The 12,566-nt window shown below is 36.4% G+C and overlaps 1 protein-coding gene across 4 annotated transcripts in view; it reads right to left on the minus strand.

Moving 5' to 3' along the window:
- Positions 1-12,566, minus strand: part of col17a1b (collagen, type XVII, alpha 1b) — a 106,797-nt gene that overhangs the window by 47,113 nt on the left and 47,118 nt on the right. For all 4 annotated transcript variants that reach the window (XM_061968357.1, XM_061968367.1, XM_061968348.1 and 1 more), the window contains 4 exons: positions 9,807-9,962; positions 5,554-6,243; positions 3,184-3,267; positions 3,005-3,094 (listed from right to left, as the gene is read on the minus strand). In XM_061968357.1, the coding sequence (XP_061824341.1) occupies positions 3,005-3,094; positions 3,184-3,267; positions 5,554-6,243; positions 9,807-9,962 (1,020 nt within the window). The remainder of the gene's footprint in view (positions 1-3,004; positions 3,095-3,183; positions 3,268-5,553; positions 6,244-9,806; positions 9,963-12,566) is intronic.

Below are 12,566 nucleotides of genomic sequence, written 5' to 3' on the forward strand. Positions count from 1 at the left end.
AGCGTAGCACACAAGATCAGGAAGTAGAAGACCGTAGAACACAATATTAGGTAGAACACAAGATCAGGAAGTAGAAGAGCGTAGAACACAAGATCAGGAAGTAGAAGAGCGTAGAACAAGATCAGGAAGTAGAAGAGCGTAGAACACAAGATCAGGAAGTAGAAGAGCGTATAACACAAGATCAGGAAGTAGAAGAGCATAGAACAAGATCAGGAAGTAGAAGAGCGTAGAACACAAGATCAGGAAGTAGAAGACCATAGAACAAGATCAGGAACTAGAAGACCGTAGAACACAAGATCAGGAAGTAGAAGACCGTAGAACAAGATCAGGAAGTAGAAGACCGTGGAACACAAAATTAGGTAGAACACAAGATCAGGAAGTAGAAGAGCGTAGAACACAAGATCAGGAAGTAGAAGACCGTAGAACACGAGATTAGGTAGAACACAAGATCAGGAAGTAGAAGAACGTAGAACACAAGATCAGGAAGTAGAAGACCGTAGAACACGAGATTAGGTAGAACACAAGATCAGGAAGTAGAAGAACGTAGAACACAAGATCAGGAAGTAGAAGAGCGTAGAACAAGATCAGGAAGTAGAAGACCGTAGAACACAATATTAGGTAGAACACAAGATCAGGAAGTAGAAGAACTTAGAATAAGATCAGGAAGTAGAAGACCGTAGAACACAAGATCGGGAAGTAGAAGACCGTAGAACAAGTTCAGGAAGTAGAAGACCGTGGAACACAAAATTAGGTAGAACACAAGATCAGGAAGTAGAAGAGCGTAGAACACAAGATCAGGAAGTAGAAGAGCGTAGAACAAGATCAGGAAGTAGAAGAGCGTAGAACACAAGATCAGGAAGTAGAAGAGCGTAGAACACAAGATCAGGAAATAGAAGAGCGTAGAACACAAGATCAGGAAGTAAAAGAGTGTAACATTCTAAAAGGACCCCATGTGCCTGAAGTCACAGTTGAAAGTGTCACATTGTGACACTAGAGGGAGCTAGAGCTTACATTGTGACACTAGAGGGAGCTAGAGCTTGCATTGTGACACTAGAGGGAGCTAGACCTTACATTGTGACACTAGAGGGAGCTAGAGCTTACATTGTGACACTAGAGGGAGCTAGAGCTTACATTGTGACACTAGAGGGAGCTAGAGCTTACATTGTGACACTAGAGGGAGCTAGAGCTTACATTGTGACACTAGAGGGAGCTAGAGCTTACATTGTGACACTAGAGGGAGCTAGAGCTTGCATTGTGACACTAGAGGGAGCTAGAGCTTACATTGTGACACTAGAGGGAGCTAGAGCTTACATCGTGACACTAGAGGGTAGAGATGCGCGGTTTGCGGACACAACCGCGGAGTCCGCGGATTATCCGCGGATCGGGCGGATGAAATAAAAAAAAATAAGATTTTATCCGCTCGCGGGTCGGGTCGGGTGGATTAATTAGATTTTTTTTTTTTTTTTTTTTTTTTTTTTTTTTTTTTTTGCGGGTGGCAGTTAAACCAATTGGTAAATATATATACATAGTTAAATGTTGTTACCCACATACGAAAAACGAGCAGGCACCTGCAGCATATGCCACAACAGAAGAAAAAAAAAGAAAAGAGATGGACTCTTTTACGGAGCGGAGAAGGGACGCCTCGCCGGGGTTCGGGACCGAGGCCCCTTCCCCCGAGAGGGCCCCACCGGGAGCCGTAGCTGAGGCGATCCGCGAGAAGGGCCCGACGCACGTCCAGGGTCACCACCGCGCCCACCGCACCGACACCCCGCCTCGTCCGCCTTCGCCGCGGCCGGCGTCACGCGCAGCAGGTAAGCAGCTTACCTGCCCGCCACCCCCGTGGCCGGGGGCTCGTAACAGGGGTCACTCCGCGCGCTCCGCCCGCGCAGCTTACCTGCCCGCCACCCCTGTTGCCGGGGGCGCGTAACAGGGGTCACTCCGCGCGCAGTGCGCTCACAAAAGGGGTGGGGCTCACCCTGGTTGATATAGAGAGCAGGACGGTGGCCATGGAAGTCGGAACCCGCTAAGGAGTGTGTAACAACCCACCTGCCGAATCAACTAGCCCTGAAAATGGATGGCGCTGGAGCGTCGGGCCCATATACCCGGCCGTCGCCGGCAGCGAGACGCGCTTGGAGGTGCGCTCAGCGCGGCTCCCATATGATTGCGCACTGGTGTGCGTCTGGGTCGTGACAGCGTGGCACGCGAAAGTCTGTGCTGCATTGGATCAGTCTCCTTTCTTTAACAGGCAAAAGCTTTATAACCTCAGTGAGGTTATAAAGCTTGCGCACCAAACACGAAGCAAGGCCATGGTGCAGGAGAACAAAGGACTTCTTTCATTTAAGGTTTGTGATAAACCATCAAACTCATTCGTTAAAAGGACTCTATAGTAATATAAAGCGAATTTTTCTGGACATTATCATGCAAGAAAAGTTTATTTTTGGGACCGCGATCACCGCGTAATGATTTTTAAAGGTTGCATGACAAACATTTAACTGTCCCATGTGATCAGCCAGTGCGATTGGAAATCCATGCTCAATTATTGCCTCCGTAAATAAAACTTCGGCATTTATCACATCCAAAGAATCTGTTTGGGCGACGAAAAACGTTGAAAGTTTTCCACTTGTATCGCTAGCAATGGCATTAGACTTGTGTTTTTTTGTCCCAACGTGGTCTTTTACATCCCTAATTCCTCCGTGTCCGATCGAAAAATCTTGTCTGCACAAGGTGCAATTCGCGTAGTTTTCACAATTTTTTTTTTTTTTAATTAATGAAAAACCCGGAATAGGTTGATGAAAACCATACGAATCACGGGAAAACCGGAGTAGTTGGCAGGCTCACTAATGCCTTGCATCATCTATATAACAACGGGCGGATGGCGGGCGGGTGCAGTTCTGATCAAACGTTACATCGGGTGGATGGCGGATGGTTGACGACTTTCTGACGCGGTTGCGGATTAAATAAATTGCCTATCCGCGCATCTCTACTAGAGGGGGCTGGAGCTTACTTGAAGAGACTGCGGTTCCTACGACGCCACCACCACCAACACCACCACCACCACCACCGCCGCTGGACATGTTTTTCTGCACTCCATAAGCTGTGTAAAAACAGGAAAAGGTGGACTTTCACGCAACAATAGATCATATTTCAGGACATAATGATGAGGTCATGGACACTGTACTCTACCTGCTGCCGTGCTGGCGTTGCCTGCACCTGCGGTGAGCACAGCGCCGCCAGAAGTGGGCGCCAAATTGTTCTGAAAGCCATAAACTGCGGGAGAGAGAGACATCTGTTGATTTTTTTGAAATATATGTTTTTATCATTTATTGACTCATTCATATTATTCTAAACTTTATTAATACGTCAGTAAATAAAAATTGTATATATGTACAGTCCATATATATATACATATATACATACATATACAAATATACATGTTTACATATATAAATGTATACATACAAAAAATTATACATATATACAATTATATACGTTAGGTCAGGAAAAAACACAGAGGCTATATCATCCCTAAAAGCCTGTTTCGCAGCTTTCCCCCTGAGAAACAGGCTTGAAGGGATGATATAGCCTCTGTGTTTTTTCCTGACCTAACGTATATTCCGCTATACCCCGGTATTGAGCACTGTATAACGGATAAACCACAGAAACCTCGACTATACAGGTAAAAGCCAGTAAATTAGAATATTTTGAAAAACTTGATTTATTTCAGTAATTGCATTCAAAAGGTGTAACTTGTACATTATATTTATTCATTGCACACAGACTGATGCATTCAAATGTTTATTTCATTTAATTTTGATGATTTGAAGTGGCAACAAATGAAAATCCAAAATTCCGTGTGTCACAAAATTAGAATATTACTTAAGGCTAATACAAAAAAGGGATTTTTAGAAATGTTGGCCAACTGAAAAGTATGAAAATGAAAAATATGAGCATGTACAATACTCAATACTTGGTTGGAGCTCCTTTTGCCTCAATTACTGCGTTAATGCGGCGTGGCATGGAGTCGATGAGTTTCTGGCACTGCTCAGGTGTTATGAGAGCCCAGGTTGCTCTGATAGTGGCCTTCAACTCTTCTGCCTTTTTGGGTCTGGCATTCTGCATCTTCCTTTTCACAATACCCCACAGATTTTCTATGGGGCTAAGGTCAGGGGAGTTGGCGGGCCAATTTAGAACAGAAATACCATGGTCCGTAAACCAGGCACGGGTAGATTTTGCACTGTGTGCAGGCGCCAAGTCCTGTTGGAACTTGAAATCTCCATCTCCATAGAGCAGGTCAGCAGCAGGAAGCATGAAGTGCTCTAAAACTTGCTGGTAGACGGCTGCGTTGACCCTGGATCTCAGGAAACAGAGTGGACCGACACCAGCTGGACTGCTGCTGAGTGGTCCAAAGTCATGTTTTCTGACGAAAGCAAATTTTGCATTTCCTTTGGAAATCGAGGTCCCAGAGTCTGGAGGAAGACAGGAGAGGCACAGGATCCACGTTGCCTGAAGTCTAGTGTAAAGTTTCAACCATCAGTGATGGTTTGGGGTGCCATGTCATCTGCTGGTGTCGGTCCACTCTGTTTCCTGAGATCCAGGGTCAACGCAGCCGTCTACCAGCAAGTTTTAGAGCACTTCATGCTTCCTGCTGCTGACCTGCTCTATGGAGATGGAGATTTCAAGTTCCAACAGGACTTGGCGCCTGCACACAGCGCAAAATCTACCCGTGCCTGGTTTACGGACCATGGTATTTCTGTTCTAAATTGGCCCGCCAACTCCCCTGACCTTAGCCCCATAGAAAATCTGTGGGGTATTGTGAAAAGGAAGATGCAGAATGCCAGACCCAAAAACGCAGAAGAGTTGAAGGCCACTATCAGAGCAACCTGGGCTCTCATAACACCTGAGCAGTGCCAGAAACTCATCGACTCCACGCCACGCCGCATTAACGCAGTAATTGAGGCAAAAGGAGCTCCAACCAAGTATTGAGTATTGTACATGCTCATATTTTTCATTTTCATACTTTTCAGTTGGCCAACATTTCTAAAAATCCCTTTTTTGTATTAGCCTTAAGTAATATTCTAATTTTGTGACACACGGAATTTTGGATATTCATTTGTTGCCACTTCAAATCATCAAAATTAAATGAAATAAACATTTGAATGCATCAGTCTGTGTGCAATGAATAAATATAATGTACAAGTTACACCTTTTGAATGCAATTACTGAAATAAATCAAGTTTTTCAAAATATTCTAATTTACTGGCTTTTACCTGTATATATATATATATATATATATATATATATATATATGGTAGTTTGACGGATAAAGTGATAAAATGGTAAAAATGCTCAGTATTTGTACTTTACTATACCTGCATGATCCCCAAAGTGCTTTAAATTATACGTCACATTCACCCAAGTAGTGTGATATAAAAACTTCAATCATTTTTAATCAAAATGTAAAATATGATTGAAAAATGTAATAAATAATACAAATTGAAAGTGCCAAAAGCCTACAGTGTAATAATAAGGATGAAGACTGTGTGGTTAGCTCACCTGACAGTGAAGGTGAGGTGAGGCCAGAAGGTGACATTCCCGCCGACATGTTGTTGGCGTTGGCCTGGTGGGACGTGTAACTGCTGCCGCCCGCCGCCACCGCCGCAGAGGCGGGCAGCGTGGAGGTGGGCCAGGGGAAGGACGGGACATCCAGCGTGGTGGAACCGTACTGGGCCGACCTCACCGCCGAGTCGTGGATGCCCGACTTCTGACTAATACTGTACTGACTGGACCTCACGCCGGTATCATACTGGCCAGACCTCAGGCTACCATCATAATGGCTGGACCTCACACCAGTATCGTACTGGCCTGATCTCAAACTGCCATCATACTGGGCTGATCTATGACCAGTATCATACTGGCCCGACCTCAGGCTGCCGTCGTACTGGGCGGATCTCACGCCGAGAGTCATGGACTTGACACCGGCGTCCTGCCTGACACGATCCTCATACTGTCCTGGCCACAGACCAGTATCGTACGACATGGATCTCACGCCGCCGTCGTACTGTACCGCCTTGCCAGCCGTGCCGTACCCCACTGATCTGACACCAGTATCATACTGGGCCGACTTGATGCTGCCTTCGTACGCGCTGCTCTTCCCCATCGTGTCAAAGTGGTCGGTCTCGAACATGTCGGCCGTGCCCACCGTCTGGAAGACGTTTGGTCGGACCGCTGAAGGGAAGGTTAAAACTGTGGGAGACAAAGAGAAGACGCAGTTCATATATTGACCACCAGAGGGCGAGCTAGAGAGGAGTGTACAGTGTGCAGCAACATACTGGGAAAGTTATTCTGGGTATAAACCTGGTGTGTCATATTTGATACTTTGATCTGTGCAAAATGTTGTGATACATTCCCTGGAAACATTTGCCTTTTTTTTTTTATCGATTGTTTTTTTTTAATTAATGAAAATATGTGAATGCAAATTAATACATAATAATAACAAATTATAAAAAATTATAATATGTATTGTATAATATTTATCTATGATTATATTATATACCAATAATATATAATGAAATAATATATTATAAACAATTAATTAAATGTGAATTTTTTTTTTTTTTAATTCTTTAATACAATTATTTTTCATATTCAATATATTTATTTAATTGCCTATTTAATTTTTTTTTTTACATACTTAAGGTCATTATGTATTTATTTATTTTGTATATTTTTAAATAAACGATTTTTTAAAAATCATTAAACAATTTTTAATATAAATTGTATAATATTTATATATGATTATTATGTTATATATCAATAATATATAATACAATAATATATTATAAACAATTAATGAAATGTGATTTTTTTTTTGAATTCTTTAACACAATTATTTTTCATATTCAACATATTTTTGTAATTGCCTATTTAATATATGTTTTACATACTTAAGACCTTTATGTATTTATTTTTTTAAATATTTTTAAATAAACGATTTTTTTTTTAAATCATTAAAAAATTATAATATACAATGTATAATATTTATCTATGATTATATTATATACCAATAATATATAATGAAATAATATATTATAAACAATTAATTAAATGTGAATTTTTTTTATTTTTTATTCTTTAATACAATTATTTTTCATATTCAATATATTTATTTAATTGCCTATTTAATATTTTTCTACATACTTAAGGCCATTATGTATTTATTTATTTTGTATATTTTTAAATAAACGATTTTTTTTTTAAATCATTAAAAAAATTGTAATATACATTGTATAATATTTATATATGATTATTATGTTATATATCAATAATACATAATAAAATAATATATTATAAACAATTAATTAAATGCGAATTTTTTTTTTAATTCTTTAACACAATTATTTTTCATATTCAACATACTTTTTTAGTTGCCTATTTAATATATGTTTTACATACTTAAGACCTTTATGTATTTATTTTTTTTAAATATTTTTAAATAACCGATTTTTTTTTAAATCATTAAAAAAATTGTAATATACATTGTATAATATTTATATATGATTATTATGTTATATATCAATAATACATAATAAAATAATATATTATAAACAATTAATTAAATGCGAATTTTTTTTAAATTCTTTAACACAATTATTTTTCATATTCAACATACTTTTTTAATTGCCTATTTAATATATGTTTTACATACTTAAGACCTTTATGTATTTATTTTTTTTAAATATTTTTAAATAAACGATTTTTTTTTAAATCATTAAAAAAATTGTAATATACATTGTATAATATTTATATATGATTATTATGTTATATATCAATAATACATAATAAAATAATATATTATAAACAATTAATTAAATGCGAATTTTTTTTTTTAATTCTTTAACACAATTATTTTTCATATTCAACATACTTTTTTAATTGCCTATTTAATATGTTTTACATACTTAAGACCTTTATGTATTTAAAAAAAAAATATTTTTAAATAAACGATTTTTTTTAAAATCATTAAAAAATTATATTATACATTGTATAATATTTATATATGATTATTATGTTATATATCAATAATACATAATAAAATAATATATTATAAACAATTAATTAAATGCAAATTTTTTTTTTAAATTCTTTAAGACAATTATTTTTCATATTCAACATACTTTTTTAATTGCTTATTTAATATATGTTTTACATACTTAAGACCTTTATGTATTTATTTTTTTTAAATATTTTTAAATAAACGATTTTTTTAAAAATCATTAAAAAATTATATTATACATTGTATAATATTTATCTATGATTATTATGTTATACATCAATAATACATAATAAAATAATATATTATAAACAATTAATTAAATGCGATTTTTTTTTTTTTATTCTTTAACAATTATTTTTCATATTCAACATACTTTTTTAATTGCCTATTTAATATATGTTTTACATACTTAAGACCTTTATGTATTTTTTTTCCCAATATTTTTAAATAAACGATTTTTTTTTTTAAATCATTAAAAAATTATATTATACATTGTATAATATTTATCTATGATTATTATGTTATATATCAATAATACATAATAAAATAATATATTATAAACAATTAATTAAATGCGAATTTTTTTTTTAATTCTTTAACACAATTATTTTTCATATTCAACATATTTTTTTAATTGCCTATTTAACATATGCTTTACATACTTAAGACCTTTATGTATTTTTTATTTCAATATTTTTAAATAAACGATTTTTTAAAAAATCATTAAAAAATTATATTATACATTGTATAATATTTATCTATGATTATTATGTTATATATCAATAATACATAATAAAATAATATATTATAAACAATTAATTAAATGTGAATTTTTTTTAAATTCTTTAACACAATTATTTTTCATATTCAACATATTTTTTTAATTGCATATTTAACATATGTTTTACATACTTAAGGCCTTTATGTATTTATTTATTTTTTATATTTTTGAATAAACGATTTTTTAAAAAATCATTAAAAAATTATATTATACATTGTATAATATTTATCTATGATTATTATGTTATATATCAATAATATATAGTAAAATAAATATTATAAACAATTAATTAAATGTGAAAATATATATATTTTTTTATTCTTTAATACAATTATTTTTCATATTCAATATATTTATTTAATTGCCTATTTGATAATTTTTTTTACATACTTTAGGCCATTATGTATTTATTTATTTTGTATATTCTTAAATAAACAATTGTTTTTAATCAAAGTGCTAGCACACATTAAAAAAAAAAATTTGACTGCACGGTGGAGTCTTTAGCAGTCCTACTCAATAAAATAAGCGCAGCACATTAACTCTTTGGATTCTTTGTTTAGGCACAGCTGGTTGTGCGCATTGTTTAGCCATACAATAACAGAGAAAAATTATAGTGAACATTTTCATATGTATAAATATGTATAAAATGACATTTTTGTCGTACAAGGAATTCTCGGTATTTAAGTGTCTGCATTCAAATACGTTTTATGTTTTTTACTCCCCAACTGTTTAGATATTTATGTAAGAGAGCATGAATCCTCAGCGGACTCTTTTATTTAACTAAAGAGAAGTCTTGGCATGTGTGGAACATCTGTCTCTCGCTCTCAATGGATTGGCTGTCAGGAGAGCACACATGGAGTGAGTGTGACTAACATGCAGTAATAGTAAACCCAGAATGGGACGCAGACAAAGTGTCTGTGCATGTGTGTGTGTGTGTGTGTGTGTGTGTGTGTGTGAGGGGGGGTTAAATACCCGACTGAGAGGCCCTAGAGGTCACGGAGATGGTCTGGGTTTCCACGCTGGCCTTCTTGGGGCCAGCCATTAAGGCGGAGGTGCTGGAGGCGCGCGGGGGGCTGGAGCTGCTGGAGCGGACCTTCAGTAGCTTCTTAACGTCGTCTAGCTCCGCCCCTGCAGGTGCGTACATTTGCACCGTTAATAATAGGAGCGCACCTCATCTGCATTATAACAACACTGAGGAAACAAGAGAGCCAACAACTACAATACTACTGTCCTAATAATTAGGGTTGCAAAGGGGTGGAAAGTTTCCGGTAAATTTCCGGAAACTTTCCGGAAATTTACCACGGGAAGTTAAGCTCGGGAAGTTTGGAAATTTTGACCATTTTTTGGATTATTCAAAGTTGGATACCGTCCATCTTATTCTGTAGAATAAGATGAGAAGCTTGTAAAACTGGGAATTATCTGTGCATGTGATTGAGGAATGCACAGTGAAGGGTTGAAATTCTACTGAATTTGCATTAAATCGGGTTGTCTTAGCTAATAATCATGCTGCAAGATCTAGCATGTTGCATTCAATGTTTATTCCCATTCATTTCTCATTAATTCCCGTTAATTCCCATAGAAAGTTTCCAACTTTGAATATTCCCGGAATTTTGCAACCCTACTAATAATAGGAGCGCACCTCATCTGCATTATAACAACACTGAGGAAACAAGAGAGCCAAAAACTACAATACTACTGTCCCAATAATTAGGGTTACAAAGGGGTGGAAAGTTTCCGGTAAATTTCCGGTAACTTTCCGGAAATTTACCACGGGAAGTCAAGCTCGGGAAGTTTGGAAATTTTGACAATTTTTTGGATTATTCAAAGTTGGATACCGTCCATCTTATTCTGTAGAATCAGATGAGAAGCTTGTAAAACTGGGAATTATCTGTGCATGTGATTGAGGAATGCACAGTGAAGGGTTGAAATTCTACTGAATTTGCATGAAATCAGGTTGTCTTAGCTAATAATCATGCTGCAAGATCTAGCATGTCACTCTCAATGTTTATTCCCATTAATTTCCCATTAATTCCCGTTAATTCCCATATATTCCCATGGAAAGTTTCCAACTTTGAATATTCCCGGAATTTTGCAACCCTACTAATAATAGGAGAGCGCACCTCATCTGCATTATAACAACACTGAGGAAACAAGAGAGCCAAACACTACAATATTACTGTCCCAATAATTAGGGCTACAAAGGGGTGGAAAGTTTCCGGGAAAATTTCCGGAAACTTTCCGGAAATTTACCACGGGAAGTCAAGCTCGGGAAGTTTGGAAATTTTGACCATTTTTTGATTATTCAAAGTTGGACACCGTCCATCTTACTCTGTAGAATAAGATGAGAAGCTTGTAAAACTGGGAATTATCTGTGCATGTGATTGAGGAATGCACAGTGCAGGGTTGAAATTCTACTGAATTTGCATTAAATCCGGTTGTTTTAGCTAATAATCATGCTGCAAGATCTAGCATGTCGCATTCAATGTTTATTCCCATTCATTTCTCATTAATTCCCGTTAATTCCCATAGAAAGTTTCCAACTTTGAATATTCCCGGAATTTTGCAACCCTACTAATAATAGGAGCGCACCTCATCTGCATTATAACAACACTGGGGAAACAAGAGAGCCAAAAACTACAATACTACTGTCATAATAATTAGGGTTGCAAAGGGGTGGAAAGTCTCCGGTAAATTTCCGGAAACTTTCCGGAAATTTACCACGGGAAGTCAAGCTCGGGAAGTTTGGAAATTTTGACAATTTTTTGGATTATTCAAAGTTGGATACCGTCCATCTTATTCTGTAGAATAAGATGAGAAGCTTGTAAAACTGGGAATTATCTGTGCATGTGATGGAGGAATGCACAGTGAAGGGTTGAAATTCTACTGAATTTGCATTAAATCGGGTTGTCTTAGCTAATAATCATGCTACAAGATCTAGCATGTTGCATTCAATGTTTATTCCCATTCATTTCTCATTAATTCCCGTTAATTCCCATAGAAAGTTTCCAACTTTGAATATTCCCGGAATTTTGCAACCCTACTAATAATAGGAGCGCACCTCATCTGCATTATAACAACACTGAGGAAACAAGAGAGGCAAAAACTACAATACTACTGTCCCAATAATTAGGGTTGCAAAGGGGTGGAAAGTTTCCGGTAAATTTCCGGAAACTTTCCGGAAATTTACCACGGGAAGTTAAGCTCGGGAAGTTTGGAAATTTAGACCATTTTTTGGATTATTCAATGTTGAACACCGTCCATCTTATTCTGTAGAATAAGATGAGAAGCTTGTAAAACTGGGAATTGTCTGTGCATGTGATTGAGGAATGCACAGTGCAGGGTTGAAATTCTACTGAATTTGCATTAAATCGGGTTGTCTTAGCTAATAATCATGCTACAAGATCTAGCATGTTGCATTCAATGTTTATTCCCATTCATTTCTCATTAATTCCCGTTAATTCCCATAGAAAGTTTCCAACTTTGAATATTCCCGGAATTTTGCAACCCTACTAATAATAGGAGCGCACCTCATCTGCATTATAACAACACTGAGGAAACAAGAGAGGCAAAAACTACAATACTACTGTCCCAATAATTAGGGTTGCAAAGGGGTGGAAAGTTTCCGGTAAATTTCCGGAAACTTTCCGGAAATTTACCACGGGAAGTTAAGCTCGGGAAGTTTGGAAATTTAGACCATTTTTTGGATTATTCAATGTTGAACACCGTCCATCT

Source organism: Nerophis lumbriciformis, linkage group LG02, assembly GCF_033978685.3.
Source record: "Nerophis lumbriciformis linkage group LG02, RoL_Nlum_v2.1, whole genome shotgun sequence".
Taxonomy (NCBI): domain Eukaryota; kingdom Metazoa; phylum Chordata; class Actinopteri; order Syngnathiformes; family Syngnathidae; genus Nerophis; species Nerophis lumbriciformis.